Source organism: Danio aesculapii, chromosome 15 (genome assembly GCF_903798145.1).
Source record: "Danio aesculapii chromosome 15, fDanAes4.1, whole genome shotgun sequence".
In the NCBI taxonomy this organism is placed as follows: domain Eukaryota; kingdom Metazoa; phylum Chordata; class Actinopteri; order Cypriniformes; family Danionidae; genus Danio; species Danio aesculapii.
In genome coordinates, this window is record NC_079449.1 from 46,530,031 (window position 1) to 46,552,311 (window position 22,281).

At 40.5% G+C, this 22,281-nt stretch overlaps 1 protein-coding gene across 1 annotated transcript; it reads right to left on the minus strand.

The window, feature by feature from the left end:
• Positions 1-11,798: 11,798 nt before the first annotated feature.
• Positions 11,799-17,176, minus strand: si:dkey-83h2.2 (P2Y purinoceptor 14). The gene is made up of 3 exons (XM_056474413.1): positions 17,104-17,176; positions 15,650-16,053; positions 11,799-12,396 (listed from the first exon to the last, which is right to left on the minus strand). The coding sequence occupies exons 2-3, from the start codon at positions 16,051-16,053 to the stop codon at positions 11,799-11,801; spliced, it is 1,002 nt and encodes a 333-aa protein (XP_056330388.1). The 5' UTR covers positions 17,104-17,176.
• Between the last annotated feature and the right edge of the window lie 5,105 nt (positions 17,177-22,281).

A 22,281-nucleotide genomic window follows, 5' to 3' on the forward strand; every position in this document is an offset into this window, starting at 1 on the left:
ATTAGTCCTTCTGTCTCTAGATTGTTGCAGAAAAAAGAGAAACGAAGGAAACCTCAAAAGAAAAAAAAATCTTGTTTGGTTGATGGGGGAGGGGTGATACTTTGTGGTGAAAAAAATAAGACGTGAGGTGTGCTCTTTGTCCACATGAATAACGTATATATACGATTATTACTTCGAAAACAGTATGGGTATGAAATATTACTAATATTACACAATTTCAAAATAATAAGATACCACATATCATACAAATATAATAACACAGTAACATCACAATAAGAAATGAGTAAAAACACAGCCCAGCATATAAATACCAGCTAAAACCAGCTCATGAAAAGCAAGAACCAGCTTTAACTAGCAGCCATGTGTCAAAACCTACATTACCAGCAACTTATTAAAACAGAATACTATTAAATTGGCTGATTTTTCAAATTGTGATTATTTTGTTAGTGTAATGTAATATTACCGTTAAATGTAGATGAAATATTAACTATTTGGCCAGAGGCATATATAATATATAAGCACATTAGTACATAAATACACACAACATGACTTATTGTCAGTATAAAAAAGGAATTGTGGATTGGAGTTATTAATCGTTTTATCACAGTCTTGGACATGTGACAGATTAGTATAAACATTGCCTTTGGTGCATTGTTAGTTCCCCTTCGGGAGGGGAACTTCAATGCTATGTCGAAACGTCCACTATGGAGGATTTCGTCAAATTCCAATCAGAGTAATAAAACGGGCCAATGAAAAGCCAATAAGTTGGCAGCGTCAGCATGCACAGCTGGCGCTACTTACAATTAATCTTGTACATAAGCGCTGCACGTGCCAAGCTGAGACATCCTTTTTGCTTCAGATCCTTTCACAAAGCTTCTGAGAAAGTCACGAGGGTTTCTCAGACTGTTACGACAGAGAGAGAGAGAGAACGAGAAAGCGGGCTGCCTCTCCTAGTTTGTATTGTTGCGAATTTCCCAAAAGAGTAACACGATTGGGTAGTGCGTCTTTTTTAAGACGTCGCTCGTACTGTGCATTTCTGGATGCGGTGGTTTCCTGTCCACAGATGATGGGCACAAGCACTGCGTTTCATGTCTGGGGGTCCAGCATGTTGATGTGGTGCTCGCGGACAGTGTATGCCATCACTGAGGTGGCATGTCTGTTGCGCAGTTAAGATTGCGGCTCACTCTTGCAAAAGCGCCACCAAACCAAGTTGTCCTTCACTCTGCAGTTGGAACTCGGGCAGTTCTGAGGGTTACAGTGGGAGTAAATCTGCTGCCCTCTGGCTTGCGGACCTCTCGCTCCTCCACGCACTCCATCCAAGCTTTGAGCGAGAGAAGCGATCCGTCCTCGGATGATCGCCATCTTAATTGATGGCACAGAGGCTCAGATGTCCATTGCTGCATTGGAGGACGGGCTGTCATTGTCTGATGAGGATTTGAATCCACTCCCTCCTTCCGAGATAGCGAGCGTCGGTTTTAGAAGCAGACACAACCGGGCTGCTTCAGCCGTGGGCCTGGAGATGGTTTATCCCCCAGCCCCGCAGCCGGACCGACTTGACCGTTATGTGAAGGATGTAAAGAAGGCAAGACCTTCTATGCCTACCGTTCTCTTTCTTTCCGGAAGTGCACAGTAGGCTCACGCAGTCTTGGAGGGCACCTTTCTCTGCCCGATCTGCGTGCGCCTCCGCCCTCACCACCCTTGATGGCAGAGCAGCCAGTGGGTACAAGCAGATACCCCAGATTGAGAGTGCCATTGCGGGCTCGCGTGGTGCCTCTTCCTGGTCGCGTTGACCTTGTCTTTTGTCCAAGGCGTGTCGGTTTTCTGGCCCAGTCAGTTTTTCTGGCGCTGGCTCAGCTGTATGACCTAGGCTTGTTACACAAGCCCGCACCACAACCGACTGTGCTCTACGGACCACAAGTCTGCTGCGTGTGCCCTGGGAAGGACAATGGCCACATAGATGGTCCATGAGTACCACCTTTGGCTAAACCTGGCAGATATGCGCGAAGTTGACGAAGTTCGCTTTCTTAACTCACCCATATCCCAGGCTGGCCTTGTTCGGAGACACCGTCGGTGAATTCACCCAGGAATTCACGGCGGTGCAGTCGGATGTGCATTTACTGCTCCTCGTCGAGGGTGCCTGCCTGCAAGAGCTCCTCTGCCGCCCCTACCTGTGCCTCCGGCCAAGCGGCAGCAGCGAGCACCTCGCAGGCAACCAGGGCTCTCTGCTCCCTGACTGTGGTCTTATAGAGGGATCCTCGTGGTTTGTGCTATACATGCATATTGTGGCAATGCAAATACAACATTGGCTAAATGAAATAAGGAAAAAAAAAACTAGAGCATGGTTTTTATGTTCCCTCATAATTTTTGTAAACTGTTCTGCATGTCAATTACATCCTCTGATGATCTCATGCTGTTGTGGTTTTGTTGTGAGTCGGCATCTATTTTTGTATTTCCTTTCTCTCACACGCACAAAATAAAGTGATCTCTGAGTTCTCTTTCACGCTATTCTCTGTTAAAGCAAGATGTCAAGATTTAGTGGCTTTACAGGTCTGAAAGCTGGGTAAAGCAAATAGTTTGTAATTTTTGAGTGTATGCGCATAAGTAAGGGTGCCAGACAAATGCTACAAAATCAAGCAAGCCGTTGATTTAGAAACAACCCAGGCTCATTCCGTATATGTATCCAGGTCTGCATTTCTGGGGACAGTGAAATATGTATCCATAGGTATGTCTACTTGCAGTTTTTGTTTATGCAAATCCCCCAGAGGCAGCTGTGTATGCTTTTTGATGATCTCAATTTTCTCGATGTCCTCTTCTTGGGTAAATTCACCAGAGGGTGCAATATACACTTCAGCCGACCAGCTTGCTGTCGACCAACTGATCCACCCTACCCCTTCCCTAAATCCTACCGAGTGTTTTCAAACAATCTAGAAAAAGAAAAGACGTCTCAGCTGCATAATTTCACCACGTTTTCAGCCATTCTTTATTTTTTTGCTTCTACCTGAGTTCTGGAATCGTTACTCATCGGACTTGAACCCCATCATCACGGTCTACTCTGCTATGCATCCCAAGTCCACTGACATGCGAAGCAAGCCACTGGGGAAACTGGTAACACTGGAACTGGTCAGCTGGTAGAGCAGAAAGTCAACGGCAGCGTTATACCACCCTGTAGTGTTTTTAAGACAAAATGCAGCCAGACATAACTCTGGCTACATAATTCACGCTCTCCAGATATGCAGACAGGGGTACGTATCCACAATGAGCTTGTGTTTAGAAAACATAAAAAACATTAATTATTAAAATTTTTCTAATTATTAAGTCACTGAGCATGAAAAAGTTTTGGATTTGCTGGTTTGTCTTGTTTTGATTAAGAAAATAGGTTGGAAAGATTGGAAAAGTTTATGGAAGCAGTTAAAATCACCACACATTACATATGGTGTCATAACACACACATGCATGCATATATGTTTGAGGACAAAACCCTGACAAATGTATCAAAATAAAATGTTTGGACTATGGATCTTTGAAAATATCTAATGTATCTTGTAAAATATGTTTACAATCTACATTGTAAAAGCGCTATAAAAATAAAGATGAATTGGAAAAATCGAATGTAATTAGGTGTGATAACCAGCATAGTAATTGGCTATGGTCTGTTGAATTATTATAAAGTAATGCAATTCTACTTTCTTCTCTGCTCAAAGTTTATTCAAATTCAAAGTTTTAGTTTTAAATGAGTGCAAGACGATTTATCCCACTGTAAGTATACTAATTTCCACTATTTTTTCAACAAAGGTACTTATTCTGGGCCATAGCAAAAACCAGGGGATACAAAGATAAACCTTCCTCATTCATTGATAGGAAGGACATCTTAAGCTAAAGTGGTCTCTCAAGGTTTTGCAGAAGAAAATATGTGAATCTGATCAGACATTCTCATGTACAGTAGTGCTACAAGCAGAAGAGCGTCAAAGTTTACACATGTTTTGTCTTTTTTTATAACATGAGCCTCCCCGACTGAGCCTGGTTCCTCCCTAGGTTTGTTCTCCACTTCCATCAGTTGGAGGAGTTTTGGTTCATTCCTAACTGTAAGACAGTAGGAATGTTGCTAATCCTTATCACATTGTAACATACTGAAGAAGGCCAGGAAGCGTTTAACAGAGTAATCCTTTTGCTCGCTGGAAAGCAGCAACTCTCTCACACAAAAAAACATACCTGTCTCCTTTAATTTCTATTGCCCTCCTCCCTCTCGAGTGCGCAAACTCGCTTTTCCCCAAAATACAAACACAGATACACCCCCAAATAAAACACAGGAGCTGTCTTAAACCTTTTCTAGCGTGCTACAATATTGTTAAATTGTTTTTAACTATTGTTAAGTATCTCATATTTCATAACATATTGATGTAACAAATAAATACATGCCTTTGCATAAATGTAAAACAGATATGAAACTATAATGTGAATGGTGCAGTATGTAAGATTGACACCCTGTGGTTGAAATAGGTATTGGAGTGAAGTTCAAAATACTTTTTACCTGATCCCTCCTCTGATGACTCCACATAAACAAACGCAGGTTGCCAGATTGATAGCACTAAAAGTAGCAAGCCTAATGCCGAGCCACAGTGTCAGTCTCGCTTGTCCCTACAAGGCCTGAGAATCTGTCCAACTCTCTTGCTGGATTAATTCCTTGCTGTCTGTCATTTGATAGTCTGTAAACTCCTCTCTCAATTTATTATCAAGCCTTAGTTGTGGAAACCTGCAACCTAGGCTTGTCACTATGTGGTAAGAACAGATTTCCAACACATCAGTAGGTTGATTCAATACGTACATGTACAGAGCTGGTTTTCTTACAATATGATCATCTGAGGGGGCAGGTAAATAAAAAAATATCAAGGTCAAGCAGTTTCAGGAGAGATTTCCAAGCGAAAGGATTGGGTCCAACACTTTTAGGTCACTGAGCAGAGGTGAGTCTAAAAGAAATATCTTCAGAATCTTTCCAACGACTTCCGTATAGAAAGCTTTTACTGTCCCAAGAACACAATTAAGACAGAGTCACATTTTAGCTAGGAATCGAAAAGAAAGACAACTGAAGCATGCAGTTATCAAGTTATAGTTCACTGATATATTTTTGTTATTGAGGGGAGTTCTTCATTTTCAAGGAATGCTCTGGCGTCAGCTCCAACCAAGAGATTACCAACTGGTTTTTATGTCCATATCAAAGTTCAGTGACTGAAATATCCCCAATTAATCTATCTGGAACGACAATGTACCCTAGGTATCTCTTCACCAGTCTTGCCATCTCACTGTGCAGCTTATGGATAATCATTCCCTCTACCTATTGGGCAAAAGAGGGTAAACTTAAAACAGACATTTACTTTTTAAATAAAAATAATGCGGAATTAGGAATGGAGGGCCTGGGATTTACCAGTAGAGATTGCTTGTAGGTGGTTTGCGGAGCAGTTACTTTGGAGAATCCTTAGACTGCTGAGAATTGAAGGAATGGCCAGGAAACGGCTGGTAGGCAAGGTCATTGAAGAGGCGGAAGCAACATCTTGCTGGATTTGGCTACAAAGGGAGGTTCGTTGGAAGAGCTGACCTGCTGGAAGAGTTGGGTGGTGGTCTGCAGGAGTAGATCCAGGATGCTGGATCTGTTGTCGAGCCCTCCCGAGGTGTCATGGGTTTAAATCGGTGAAACACACTCTTGCCAGCATTACAAGTTCTTTTTCTTTCTGCATGTTGTTTGAGTCATCACAAAATAATTCATATGGCCGGGTCTGACAGATGTTTTTTACCTCATCATCAAGCTCTGGGGCAATGGCACCTAACAAAGAAGAAGAAAAAGAAGTAGTCAGACACTGTGATGAAAAGAATAAGATAAGAATAGGTATTAAGTGAGAGATTTTAATTACATAAATGTTATGAGTAACGTCAGCTGACTTGCTGACAATGTACCCCATGTATCTCTTCACCAGTCTTGCCATCTCACTGTGCAGCTTATGGATCATCATTCCCTCTACCTTTTGGGCAAATGTGGGTAAACGTAAAACAGACATTTACTTTTTATATATATAAATATAAATGTAATATATTTATGTAAATTTAATCTGGAATTAGGAATGGAGGACCTGGGATTTACCAGTAGAGATTGGTTGTAGGCGGTTTGCGGAGCAGTCACTCTGGAGAACCCTTGGACTGCTGGAAATTGTACAGAACTGTATAGGTTTGCATGCCTGTATGCATTTTAATCTTTGTTTTTGATTCTGGTTCTTCAGTTTTATCTAATTTGTCTAATCAAAGCAATGGATTGATATAGAGCAATGTATAAAAAATAACCAATCACCATTATATATTATACACCATATATAATGTAAATGTAAATTATAACTTTAGTATTTTAAATCTGATATAGCATGCAAACTATATGGTGTGACAATTTTCAATCACATTATTTCAGTTTGTTCTTTTCTTGTGAATGTTACAATGTAATTATTAATTACGTTACGCTACAATTATATCTGGTTAATAACTTGGTTTGTAGCTTGCTTTAAATTCACCTTTGAAAAGCCTTTAATCTGGCTGCTAATTCAGCTTTTATTGTTCCCACACACAAACAAAAGTGAAGGTGCAACTATTGCTGGAAATTCCATAGAAATATATTTGAATATTTGATGACAATATTTGCATAATGTACAGTATAACAGATGCAAAACATGCTTTAATGCGGAAATGCAAGGTAATCCATTGTAAATGTTAAGAAACATTATGTGTGCATGCACATGTCAGTTTATGAACAATTTAACAAGTTGCAACATGTGTGTGTAAACAGTAAAACATATCCACAATACACATTTAATATTCGTTCGCTGATCATTGCTAATTTAAAGTTAAAATAATGTGCTGTGTGCTGGGCTAAACATGCTCTTTGTATGTGCATATGCATACATCAACACAGGGCTATTGGGAATATGTGCCCAGGGCTAGATTTTTGGAAACTGCAAGATAAGGTCCTGGGGCTACATCTGGCTGCATTTTGTGTGTAAAAGGAATATGGCAGAATGATGCTGCTGACAATTTCTATTCCTTTTCACTCTACTGCTGACAGCTTACCACCATACCGAGGAGTTTTCTGACATGAAAAGTTTGCTCGGTAGCTCACCTTGCATGGTTTCAGACTTGGAATGCAGGTCAAGGTTGGAGTCTGACGAAGGACTGATCCAGAAACCAGGTAAAACAAAATCATGACATAAAAAAGCAGTGTGAAATCATGGTAAAAGCATGCAACCGCAATGGCTTTTCTCTTCGAGTTCGTTTTTGAAAACTCTGTCAGTTGGGATTAGGGAAGGTGGTGTGTGGGTCAGTCGATACAAGGCAATACTGTAAATGCCAACTGCAAGGACATTGAGATTCAAAGAAATGTACACAGTGGCCTCTAGTGGATTTATGAGAAATGGCTCATATAAGAAAATATGCCCCAGCAAAGTAACTGAGATTGTACACAGTGGCCAAAAACAAAAAATACAAGCAGACAAAGGTCCAGACTCATTTTTCACAGTTCCAAAAAAATGTAGCCATTGTTATAGCACTTTTTAATAATTCAGGACTAAAATCATACTAACACTCACGCCACTGAGCCCACTTTGCTCCTATGGCTCTTAGCCCTGCCCCACATAACCTCGCTGGTCAGTGGTCCTTCACAGCTGCACCTACATCATGGAGGCTGCAAGGCCTGGGGATGAACAGACGAGGTGAGACAAATGGAGATGACAGAAGAGAGGGGACAGAGAAAGAAATAGGATTAGGCCCAGTTCCCCAAACACATGGCTGCTTGGTCCTCAATCAGCCGAGACACCCTCACTCATGGTGCCTGGCAGCAGAACTTTTTGCCCCAGGGTGGCAAAACGGCCACGTACTTTACCTTTTTCACCAATTGGCAGGTGACAGTTCTTCTGAATCACAGGTGCCGTTCTGTTTTGCTTATATATTCTAGAGTCTAGTGTAACAGATATGTCTGATATGACAAATGGGATCCTTCGAATTTAAGCACTTTGAAAAATACAACTGATGGACACTTTGGGCCATGATCCTTTGAGCAGGGAAATTGTTTGTTGTCACACACTGCAGATGGATTCTCTGGAGGGATTAGGGCAATGACCTCATACTCAATTCCTTGAGGACCGCAGCTCTGCATAGCTTAGCTCCAACCACCTCCAACTCACACCTGATTAATAGGCTGTAGTAGTCTTGAACACATTGATTAGTTAGATTAGGGTTGGAGCAAACCTGTGCAGAGCTGCAGCCCTCCTAGAATTGAGGTTGAGACCTATGTTTTATACCAGGAGTGCTCAACCCTGCTCCAGGAGATTTACCCTCCTGCAGACCTCAGCTTCAAATTTATCAAACACACCTGTCTATAAACTCAATCTACTGAACACAATTCAAACTGGAATCATGTGATGTCCACTTTGAGGGGCATTTATGGTCAAATGGAGCAAACCTCTGAGACAATAAGAGAAACATGGTGGTATGCCAGGACCAGGTTGAGAACCCCTGGGCTACATTCCATTCCACTTTTTTAAATGCACTCTCAAACTTCCTATCCCTTGTTTGATTAGGGTTGTAGTTAAACTTTGCAGGACACCAGCGCTACAGGAACAAGTGTGATGAACTAAATAGACCATCAATCGGGTAATAATTACAGCTATCACCACTGCTTATGAAGGTATGAGACTTCTCCTTTGGCCACAAGGGCTCACTTTACAAGAAATATGGATGCTGCTAAAGGGTCTATCTGTAGGCATGTTCCTGCAGCAGGTCTGGGTTGTAGTGGGCTGGTCTGCACCACACAACTTTGACAGGTTCCAAAAAGTTAGTGTGGGCTGAAGGTGGATGTACAAAAAGTGGGATGAAAAGCCCATTGAGAAGCTCAAGCTTGGTGACCTCTGACCTGCAAAATTTCATCACGTGATTGCGTGAGACCAACTGAAGATCAAGACATGACCTCTCTGTACAGATATTTAAAATATGAAGCAATCACTTTTTTAAATGTCTAATCATCTTGTTTAATCCCGCCCCTTTTCACAGCACCGTGCAACAGAATTCCGCATGCTCAAACTCTAGTGTGACTGTGGCCTAAGTCTTTTCCACGTACATCAATTCTCAGTCTATGATTTATAAAGCGTAACTTGTATTAAGATATACCATTTTATGTCATGTTCATGAGACTCCTGGTCATGCCAAGTCCTTCAACTTTATTTTTGTCATGCATTGCATTTTTCACTACATCATTACAGCAGAATTTATTTTAATCATTCTCTCAGGTTCTATCACATACCCACCACCCACTTAAAGCCCTGCTCACACTGTGAGATTCCAGCCATGATTTTGTCATCTGAGACAAATTTGGGAAATCCTAAGATTCCAGAACTCCTAGGCTAAAATCTGTGCTCTTTGATCATTGGTTTGACTTGTTTACAGACAGTTTACTTAATGTCTGTTGCGATCAGATTTTTCCTCCGATGAAGTTCTGGCAGTGTTTTCAGACACCTGCAGTGTGACAACAGCTGTGATGAGCGTCAATCCAAGAACCAATAGGAGCTCCGAATTTGATGACGCAATCCATGCAACAATTCAAATGACTGCAGGGGAATGTTACAAGTTTTTTACTTCCTGGTTTTATCATTGAGGCACACTGTGTGCAAAATTGCAGCTACAGCTCGTTTACATTTGCTGTGAGAAATCATTTCAGAACGCAGAATAGTGAAAGTCGCATGTGGATGAGGTCAAACTCTGGGGCCATTTTCTTGTGTTTGGCGCATCTTTATTGTTGTTCAGTCTGACTTTATGATCGATGAGATCTTACAGTGTGACATGTCTTACAGTGTGACACGGCCTCTAGACTCAATCATTCAATTTTCACCTGCTATCCAGGTACAAAAAAATGTCCTCCCAGCCTGACTGATTCCAACACATTTATTTCTAATTTATACAATATCACATTTACATTTATTCTATAGACAAAGACATAAAGAATAACAAATATACAATGTTGGGTATAATAATGTTCTTGTTTCAAGATACAGAATAAATTTTACATATTTTACTGTTATTACTAGTGTAAAAATGAAATAGAAAATAAGTAAACTACTGATCTGTCAAGCAAAACTTTTAATTCAAAAATAAAAGTATATATATATATATATATATATATATATATATATATATATATATATATATATATATATATATATATATATATATACAAAGCTACAAACATCCATGCAAAAACAGAATCCTGTTGACTTGTAATTTTAGGACTAGCGGTTTCTCCTACAACGGTCCACAATGGTTGGATGCTCTCTCTGAAAATGCAGTTAGTATAGAATGAAAATAACTTTATCTTGTTAGGTTGCTCAGGGCATTAAACCGTGTGAACGTCAAAGCTGATCCTCCCCCAATGACAAGACCTGTGCAAGTGTAGGATAGTGAAAATGTATGAAAGGTTTATGAAGATAGCCTCTGCTCTTCTTTTCAAGCCATGCGCCTTTGCCCGTCTTATGTAAACCTCCAAATGAATACATTCCTATAACAGAACTTTGTGTGAAAATGGACACTTTAGGATTTACTGTAGGTGTGAGCTCTCCCACTTTCATCACTTGGATAAATGCCTTTGTTCAGTTCTGAAAGGGATATTTTGCCCAAAATGTAAATTTTGTAATCATTCACCCTCTCCCCCACTTGCTCCAAAGCTGTTTGAGGTTCTTTATTCTGTTGAACACAAAAAAGACGATATTTTGAAGAAAGCTGTAAAGCATTAACCATTGACTTCATTAGTATTTGGTTTTTGTACTATTTAGATGTACATGCTTACAGGTTTTCCCCTTTCTTCAAAATATCTTCTGTGTTTAACAGAAGAAGGACACTCATAAAGGTTTGGAACACAAGGGTGAGTAAAAAGTGAGTAAATTAAATATTTTGGGTCATCCCTTTAGTTAAAACATTCGTATATGGCACATGCTGGCCAGAAGTAAAAACCCATCCACATAGTCTTCAGTAAAGTGGCCATTTTAGAAACGAACAAATAAGTCATTCAAATGTGTATGCAATCAATTTCCAACAAGTTCATGCTGTGATTGGTCAAGACGTTTGGCCAGCGGAGAAATTAAAATGATCGTGCCCAACTGAGCCTGGTTTCTCTCAAGGTTTTTTTTTCTTCACTTCCGCCATTAGTGAAGTTTTTTTCCCTCTCCGCTGTCGCCACTGGCTTGCATGGTTCAGGATCTATAGAGCTGCGCATCGTTGGATTTGCTCTTCAGTATTTGGACTCTCAGTAGTGATTATTAAACCACACTGAACTGAGCTCAACTGAACTGAACTTAAACACTACAAACTGAAATACACTGTTCCTATTTACTATGACCTTTTATGTGAAGCTGCTTTGACACAATCTACATTGTATAAGCGCTATACAAATAAAGGGGAATTGAATTGAATTGAATTGGTCTGGTATTTTTTCTGGTATATATAGCAGGACACAAGCTAGGACAGAAGAAAAAAAAATCCACATCCAGACACTGTGAGAACCCAAATAGGTCCACAAACAATTCAATATAAAAGACAGGGTGTTAAATGCAAACAATAAATATTCATGTTTTTGTACTTACAATATTTAAACTTTTTTTGTAAGACATGGGTTGATGATGATAAAAAGCTGTACATGATTTCAGACAGATGCTAATGCATCATCTGAAACTTAGTACTATAACTCAATACATTTCAGACACATACCTTAATAACATTTCCCACATTTATGGACAGTTTCGACAACTCATCAAGTTAATCTGCTCTCTAAATGCCTTGCTAAAGAAAAAGTAAATAAGTGGATCCAATGAGACATTCAGTGCTACAAGCAGGATGGATGCCTCTTTCAGGATGTATAATCCATCAATTGATGTACAGTCATTCAGTAAAGGTGTGATAAATGTGTAGGGTAGTCTAACCAGGTGATAGGGCACAAAGCACACACAGAAAATGACAACTAACACTAGCATGTTTCGCTTAGATTTTGTTAATTTTTCCCTGTTGAAGTCAGTCTGTGTTGACAACTGAACTTCTCTGAGCTTTTTGAGAGTCTTCCAGTAGAGAAAAAGCAGAGAAGTCAGAAGAAAAATGAAGAACATAAGGGCGACACAATGGATGGATTTGTACATCACACTGACCTGGGAACTTTTCCTGGGTTCACAGGTAAATGCATCACAATTTTCATCCCAGGAGGTGCTGAGATAGAGGATCACATATACAGATGCTATAACTAACAAGAAGAACCAAATTGCTGAAGAAATGTAGCGGGCAGTACGAACTGTCTGCAGAGTATGAGTCTCCAATGGCCGGACAATCTTCAGGTATCTGGAAAGCATATAAAGATAAGTTTACATTTAGTTTCAGGAACAACAAATATATATTTATATTTCTTTATTTAACCAGATAAAAAAACCCCATTGAGATCAAGATCTCGTTTACAAGGGTGACCTGGCCAGGAGGTCTGCAACACACGACTTATGAAAAATAAAAAATAAAATAATAATAATATTATTAATAATAAATAGAAAATCAATATAGTGTAAAAATACAATTCAGTTGTTCAGCTTTACCACATTTCAATAAATTAAAAACACATACATTGAGAAATGGACTGTTGTTGTTTGTTAAAAAGGATAAAACGAAACAATGTCATTGGGATGAGCTCAGATATTTTTAGTTCAGACTGAAGAGTATTCCAGGATGAAGGGGCGGCATGACTAAAGGCTCGCTTCCCTATTTCAGTTCGAACCCAGGGAACAGTCAAGTGATAACATTCACTTGAACGTAGGGCATACTGGCTTTTAGACTTATGAAGACGGGAACATAGGTATGAAGGCACCAATCCCAGAAGAGCCTTAAAGACAAGAGTCATCCAGTGGGTGTACCTTCTTACACTCAGAGAAGGCCACTCAGCTTTGGCATACAATTCACAATGATGCGTAAGTCTTTGACAGCCAGTAACAAACCTTAGAGCACTGTGATATATGGAGTTTAAAGGCTGAAGACATTTGGTTGAAGCATTCTTATATAAAACATCACCATAGTCAATCAATGGTAAAAATGTTGCACACACCAAATGTTTACGAGCTTTAAGAGAAAAGCAGGATGCATTTCCATAGTAAAATCCAAGCTTAACTCTCAATTTTCTAATTAAATTTGCTACATGTTCTTTGAAAGAAAGCTCCTGATCGAGTAGAAAGCCTAAATACTTATAGCTGGACACTAAATTAATTTGTTGACCTCGGGCAGTGGTAATTAATGGTTGGTTCTGCGCAGGAGTAGAACAATTTGTGAAAATCATTAATTTAGATTTATCTACATTTTAAACCAATTTAATATCTTTAAGACGAGACTGAACAATATTGAAAGCAGACTGTAAAAATTGTATGGCCTGAGAAAATGAAGGGGAGCAACAATAAATCACTGTATCATCAGCGTACAGATGATAAAAAGCATTTGGAAGGTTGTCGCACAAGATATTAATGTAGATAGAAAATAACATAGGCCCCAATACCGATCCCTGCGGCACTCCTTTGGACACTTCTAAAGATGAAGTCAGGCCAGCCATATGGACACACTTTGTTCTATTGGACAGATAATTAGCAAACCAAGTGGTAGCTTGGTTTGACATACCGATCCATGTTAAAGAGTTAATTAAAAGTGTATGATCAACAGCATCAAATGCCTTTGAAAGATAAAGAAAAAGAGCAGTGCAATAATTCTTACGATCCATTGCCTGTAAAAAATCATCTAAAACCTTCAATATGGCAGAAACAGTACTATGTTGCTTTCTGAATCCAGACTGGTAATTTGATAGTAAGTTATTTGTGTCCAGAAACAGGTTAAATTGATCACTGACTAATTTTTCAAACATTTTTGCAATGATGCATAATTTGGAAATTGGTCTGTAATTATTTACTTCCGATGCTTCTCCTCCTTTTAAAAGGGGAAGTACAAAAGCCGACTTCCAAATTCTAGGGATATGACAAGTAATAAGACTTAAATTAAAAATGTGGGTGAGTGGCTCAGCTATATAATCTGCAGCCACCTTCAAAAAGAATGGATCCAGTTTGTCTGGTCCGGCTGCCTTTTTGGTGTCCAGCTTTGTCAGGGCTCTATGAACCTCGACAACCGTCACAGGGATAAAATTAAAAGAGGAAAGATTAGAGCTTCTTTTTTTATTTGGATAGGAAATCTTGGAAGGAGATTCATTTAAATTGGAATTAAAAGTTTCAAATAAACGTCCGACAGAAATAAAATGTTCATTAAAATGGTTTAACATGGATGCTTTGTCTGTTAGGGTTATACCATTTTTGACCAAGAAGCTTGGCAACTTATTTACAGATTTAAAACCAGACAGAGATTTTACAGATTTTCCAAAACTTCTTTGGATCATTTAAATGTTTAGTCATTTTAGAGAAGTAAAACTCTGACTTGGCTCTCTTTATTAATAAGGTACATTTATTTCGCAATTGACGAAAACTCAGCCAATCAGCCTCTGATTTATTTTTCCTTGCTCGGGCCCAAGCAGTGTCCCTCTCTTTTAGAAAATTAGCAATTTCTGGGGAAAACCAGGGATTATTACGCCCTTTTACTCTACATGTTCGCAAAGGTACATGTTTATTTATTAATTTTAAAAACTCATCATAAAAGTACTGCCATGCTAATTCTACATTGTCAAAAAGAGAAACCCTACACCATTTAAAATGAGACAAGTCATGGGCAAAAGCTTGCTCATTGAAGTGTTTGAGATCTCTTTTAACAAGTATCTGAGACTTGAATTTAGGCAGCTTAACATTTCTGACCACAGCTATGGCACAGTGGTCACTGATATCATTTGCAAATACCCCAATATCCATATATTTGTGTGGGGCATTTGTGAGAATTAAATCAAGCAAAGAGGATCTAGAGGGATTTTTGATATTTAGCCTAGTTGGACAATGAATTAATTGGCTAAGGTTTAAGGAATCACAGATAGATTTTAAGTTGTCAGATGATCCCGTTAACCAGTCTAGGTTCAAATCACCCACTAACACCAGTTCATTGGAATTCAACTCAGTAACATAATTGTGCAGAGAGGTGAGAGCCTCACTGCAAGCTGAAGGGGGTCTATAACAGCCCATAATTGTGAGAGACTGATCTTTTTGAACTCCATTTTTAGAGCAATTAGAGTTTTGGGATAGAAACAGAGGATAGGAGTGTAGCATGAAATTTATTTTTTATATATATCGCTACACCTCCGCCTTTTCTAGGGCGATCACACCGATAAATATTATAACCTGGTATAGAAATAAAATCTGAACCATCTGGGCCACAAAACATGTAAGTATAAAATTTTTCAGAAACCTGTGCTTTTCTGAAGCATCTCTATAGTTACAGGATGACAGAAATCAGGTGCAATTTGGGACAGAAATTCAATATTTGCCATCTTTGCTCTCTTGGAAGTCAATTCTGGGAGCTCAGTTCTACTGCCAGATGATTTTAAACCTACACATTAGCTGTAATTGCCATTTGACAAATAACTAATTTGCAGCAGGAACTACAAGAAATGAAGTAATCACAAGAATGAGGTGAGTACCTGTTTACTGCGATGAAGTCCATGAAGAAAATGCTTGCATACATGTTGATGTAAAAGGCTGCTGCTCCAAAGCTGCAGTAAATATTGCACATTATCTCTGTATAGTCGGCATAGGAAGCAATGCGCAAAAGTAAAGAAGGGCAAAAGAAGAAATCAGCTACTATCAGGTTCTTCATGTAGACTCTGGCGCTGGACTGGACTCGGTGGTCGTTGCAGAAATACACCCGCATTATGATGCAATTCAGCACCAGACTGACAAGAAACAGAAGTGAATATGCAATTATGAAAACATTTGAAAAATATGCTGGGACTTCACAAAGAGATTGTGTTGAGTTCTTCATCTTTGGATTAAGGGAGTAATTTGTAGTTGTGGTGAGGATGGCTGCAGACACTGGACGCTCCATCTATATAAACAATAATAAAATAGAATATATATATATATATATATATATATATATATATATATATATATATATATATATATATATATATATATATATATATATATATATATATATCACTTCACTTGTGCTCTGTTCACACCAGACAGGGATAAAGGCATCAAGCGTGAGTGAATTATATGTTTAGTCAATGCAAAGATGCGAATAGACATCCTGCGGTGCGATACATGCAAATGAAGCTTGAATCGCTCGAGTTGAAGCATCTGAACTTCAGTGGACATCCGTACCACGTTAACCAATCAGAAGCTTTCTCTTGTAGGGGCGTGATTATGATGTAGCGCCTGTTGTTGGTGCCCCTGGGGAAAATCCTCTTGCCGACAGCGTACAACGGAAGCACCGTTAAAAGCTTTCTTCATCCAGGTATAGTTTCTGGAGGAGTTGATGAACTCACAGAGCTGGATGCACCTCTGAAAGAATCTAGTACACTTAGACATGGTTCCAAACGAATTGATGCTGTTTATCAGCCTTCCTAAAGCACATAAACACAGCTATTCTCTCAATAAAATCCAAGTTAACCATTTAGCCCGAAGCTAGAGTCACTGGGCAGACAGAAGCCCTGCCCGTGACGTGAATCCACGTCTACTGTAAAGTTAATTTGACGCGCGGATGACGTAAGTAAACTCAAAATGTTTATACATCTAGTTACGCATGAATAGCTTGATTTATTTGTGCGCTACGTGTCTGGTGTGAACACAGCATTACTCACCTATGCCTATGAGTAAATTTTCTATTTAGGGTAAACTACATCTATCCTTTTAATACTCCTATATTCAAACATCCATGGCATTTAATATTTTGCCTTTAATCTACAAATATGATGGTCATGTTTTTAATTTAAAATGCTTTACAAAATTCACTTCTTATAATGGTAGAACATAGTTTTGCACTGTCCGATACTCAATTGCACATCAGTATTAAATCAATGTAAACTTCAGTCTGTTAGTTTAATAATTATAAATGCTGAATTTAGATAATTTATCAAATTTAACCTACCTTAATCCACCTGTAAGCCTTTTCAGCAGATTCAGCTGTTTGTTAAGCTTTCAAGCTCACACAAAGATGAAACAGACAAATGTAATGGCAAATTCACAGTGATACTTGAAGGGCTACAGAAGGACTATATTTGAATTTTTGCTGTACTCATTTGTATATAGCATACATTATTCAAACAATTGAGTTTAGATGATAAAAATACCATTTAAATGGTTTCTATTTTGAGCACATTTTGCATCAGTTACTTATTGAGTATTATTGCTTTTTGGATGTAGAATAAAAGGAGAGGTGAAAGGCTGGTGTGGGCTTGCTTATAGCTCCCCAACTCAGCTGCCATGTGTTGGAGTTTTCCCCGGTGAATGAGAGGGTCACCTTCCTGCGCCTTTGGTCACCTTCCTGCGCAGTGTGTTCTCAGTAATTGTGGCTATTGCAGGTCTGTGTTGGCAAATGCAGATCTTTGCTGCAAATGCAAGTCTGTGCAGGTCTATGTCATGGAAGTACGAGGATCCACATTCGGTATTTATTAAGAAAAGTAATCAGGCAGGCAACGGTCAAACACAGGGGCAAACAGTATCTTACAGGGCAGTCCAAAAGAGTAGTCGGGTCACGGTGGGCCTGAAGCTGCGGAGGGCATAGAGCGTGGAGCATGGGCCCGACGCATGGGGCTTTGGTTTAGCAGGCATTGGAAGTTCAAATAACCTCAGTGGGTCAGGAGGCTTTGGTTCAACAGGCACTGGCAGTTCAGTTAACCCCAGTGGGTCAGACAGTTCTTATTCAGGAGGCACTGGCGGTTCATACAACCCCAGGGGTCAGGAGGTTCAGGAGTCACTAGCAGTTCAAATCACCCCAGTGGGTAAGGGGGCTTAGGTTCAGGAGACACTGGCAGTTCAAATAACCCCAGTGGGTCAGGAAGAACTGGCGGTACTGTGAAGTCACACGGCCCCGCTGCACTGGGAAATCACAGGACGCAGGCATGTCCCTTGGCTCTGGCAGCACTAGGAAGTCACACAGCTCTGGTAGCCATTTGTGGGACTCAGTTTATGTCTCTGGCCATTCGAGGGATTCAGGTGATGGCTCTGGCCATTCGAGGGACTCAGGTGGTGGCTCTGGCCATTCAAGGAACTCAGGTGGTGGCTCTGGCCAGTGGTGGGACTCAGATGGCGGCTCTGGCGCCCGCCATTTAGGGAATTCATGAGAATCTGGTGCTGCCATTCTGAGAATTCAGGAGGATCTGGTGCCAGCCATTCGAAAGATTCAGGAGGACCTGGCGCCCGCAATTCAGGGAATTTAGAAGGATCTTTCGCCCTCTCTAGGGATTCAGGAAGGGAAGCTGACAGCTCTGGAGGATCTGGCAGCTCTGGCAATAACGGAGGATCTGGTAGGTATGGAGGATCTGGCAGCTCTGGAGGTGGGGTTGGTAACTCTGGCAGTGATAGCTCTGGTGGTCGTAGCAGCTCTGTCAACTCAGGTGATTTTTGTAGCTCAGGTGATGGTAATTCAAGAACGAGAAAAATGACAGGACAAGACTTAGAATAGGAAACCACCTTTTGAGCCAATGGCAGACTGTCGGTGATCAACATGTGAGCTGGTGAATTAGCTGCCAGCATAACAGTAGAGTGAGCAACAAGCCCTGTTGCCAGCTGTTTGCTTGATAATCTTAATACCTGCTGGATACATCATGGCTGAGTCTACTGTAACTTAAGGCGCCGGACAATGGAGTTGAGGATCCATGTGCAGAATTTATTAAGGAGAGTAGTCAAGCAGGCAATGGTCAAACACAGAAGCAAACATTATCATACAGGGCAGTCCAAAAGTGCAGTATAGATCGGTCCAGGAGGCTAAAAGCATAAACAATAAAGGGTCAAGAAACATAGGTAAACGCTTCGCAATGTTGACAGGTTAACAAGACTCAGTATGAGCTTCAGCTGTGAGTCATCGGGTAAAACAGGAACAGGTGTGTGTGATGTGCATGACAGGATTTGTAGTCCATTTGGTGGCAAATTTGTAGTTCTCCAGCGATCCGTAGTATAGCTAGATTGCTGCTCATTGTAACAGTCTACAGCATAGAGAATACAACTGGCCTCTGCGGGAGCTGAGAGAGGATCACATAAGCTCTAGTGATGCTCCTATCATTTGTTTGGGAACCCCTGCTCTGGATGACGCTCTTTCAAATATAGACCAGTGAAGAAGAGCCATCTATGACCGACCATAGAGCATAAAGTGTAAAGATGATAGAAACTGATGAATCAATCAAATATGAACCCAATAAACTTTCACAGTGGCAATATCTGATTTATTTATGTTTTTCAAGCCACTCTGGGTATTTAATGAGCAAAATTGTGTGCTCTTTTGTATGGGGAAAGCAGCAGGAAGCGGACTGCTTGCGGCTAATCAAAGGTAATGAGGGTTAAACAGAAAATCATGCATCTCCTTGCTTTTCTACAGATTAAATAAATGGTTACATCGTTTAAAAGCAGACATTTTAAGCTCTCAGCAGACCCATGTTTTAAGTTTGTGTGAGAAGAATGGGTTTTCAGATTAATTTCAGACTGACATTTAATGAGACATAATAGCCGCGTTTCCACTATCGCGCCTAAAGAGGGCGAGCCAAGGCCAGTCGCGTTTCCACTATCACTTCCGGGGCGTAATCGGGCCAAAGCGGGGCTTCCTTGGGGCCAGCGTCCGGCCTTTTTCGGCCCGCCGAATACCTTGGGCCAAGGAGGGCCAACTGGGGCTTCGGGGCGGGGTTACGTACAAAGGCGGAGTTTTCCTGTCAGGTAAAGAGGAGACAAGATGCTTTCTTCCCTTACATTTGTTTTGCTATCGCGCTTGATCAACTCACTAAGAAGAAGAAAAAATGGATAGCAGCCAAAATCTGTGTTCGAAGTAAATGCCGCCGAACTCGAATGTCCTTATCCAGGGATCGCTGTCTGGCCTTACACCAACAGACCACAAACAGTAAAAAAGCAATCGGTGTTCTCCATCTTCCAGCTCTCGTAGTGATGCCAGGTTGTGTTTGTGGTTATAATTTGAGTTTTTTGTTCCCGCTGAAGTGGGCGGGTTGTGTGACGGGTTGTGTGACGTTCGATTCGGGGGACGTTCTGGGGGCGGTGTTTGCGTGACGCGCTGCGAGCAACTAGCCCGACAGTGGAAACGCGACATGATTTCGGCCTAATTTCTCAACCTCCCGGGCTATTGGCCCGGCCTGGCCCGATTAAAGCCCTGGCTCGCACTGGCCCGATAGTGGAAATGCGGCTAATGACAGCAGGTGCTCAACCTATTTAGTTGATTATTTTACAAAAAAAAACACAAGATTTTGTTTTAATTACAGGTGCACACAAGTAATAGAAAACTAATTTTTTTTAAATATGTACAACACTTGAAAAAATAGATATAACAAAATAACTAAACTGTATAGTTTCTTTTGCACTGACTTAAAAAAGGAGGCTTGTATTGCCCGCAACACAGTAGACCTCAGAGAGTTTAAATGTGATAAAATGTCATTATACAGTAATGATGCTGCTGTGGGATTAATTGACAATTTAAAGGAGAACTTTTAATGACAAATTCAGGTTGTTCCACTGAAAAAAGTGATCAGATAAATGTTCTTAACATTTATAATGGCCTTAATGACAAGCACTACGCACTGTTTTGTTCTCTCTGTACTGGAAGTCACTAAGACAAATTCCTTCCTCAAGGCTATTTCTGATTCTGATGACAAGTTATGTTGTCTTGATTATGTCAAGTTGTCATGACAAAGACAAAGTTACGATTGAAATGTTGGTTGCCAACCACGTCCTTTCCCATTCTTTCTCCAATCACTTGTGAGCTTCATTTAGTAGCATGGTTTTGTTGTTGATTCAGTACCAGTGTGTGTTTTCTCACAAAAATAATTTAGATTGTTTGGAAAATAGAGGGAAGGAATGAAATTTGAACTGGATCACAGGAAGCTTTTGTAAATTCTGTTAATGCCAGGTGAAAACGTATTGCATTTCTACAGACCACAGCAGATGGAAAGTCAAATATATTCTACTGAAGTCAGTACAATCATTATATGCATGTGCTTTTATTGCAAAACCAAAAGGACCAATAAAAAATTCAAAAAAGACAGAAGTTCTGATAAAGATCAGGCCTTTATGTGTTTTTGGGGGTCTGTTTTGTGGTCAGACTTTTGGCCAGTTCTATCCTCTTGATTGGTCAGTTTGAATGTATCTAAGGCCCCGTTTACACTGCCAGTTAAATGCGACCCAATTCTGGTTACTCTCTTCTATGACTTTGTAAACACATGAAAAAAATCGCATGCATTGGGATATTTAGAGATTGCTTTCAGGCCTCCTTCATATGGGGAAATAAATCAGATATAAACCGTGGTTTAATGACGTAGAAAGAAGAGCGTGTGTGGAGACGCTGACGCGGTAAACAACAACAGAGGAAACATGGAGGAGGAAAGTGGTCCGTCGCCACAATCTCCTCGTACCCACAAATTCCTCTGAATGGTGGAGGACACCATATATAAACCATAGGCGCAAGCTGTGATGTCTGCCCTCTCACTTCTCCTTCGACTCCACCTCGAAATCATTTTAAACTTGGGCTAACTTAGCATATTTCGCAGAGCTAAATGCAGGGCACCTCATTTTACTGATCCCCCTACTCAACCGCCCTTTTCCCCCGTCCGCTGTTCACTTTCACTTCCACGACTTCCCAACCCTCTTTACTTTCGTCCGCGACAACCAATCACGTCCCCCGCCCAGCTTTTAACTAACGTGAGCTGCGACACCCCTCCGCCATCCAACGTTTCACTATCCCCTCCATCCCCCCACTTTCCACTTCCGTGCGCGAAACCTCTACATCCTCGAGTAACAAGCCAGATCTGTTACCTCAATCTGTTCCGGGACCTCGCAATTCACAAATTAAGCACTAGCTAATTTTAAGACAATTTCTTCAAGTCTGGTGAAGAACGGTTCCAGACAGCAGGTAAGACAAAAGCAGAATCCAAAAAATAAAATAAACAAGTAAACAAGTGGGTGGGGGGGTCAATCAATCAGGGAAGGAGTAGGGTGGGTCAGTCAGTCATTCAGTCAGCCAACAGCGGCCTCTTGTGGGTTCATGCGAGAACGGCAGGCGCAAATGGCACTTGCGAGAGAAATTTGAGATCTCAGAAAGCATACACAGCGGCCA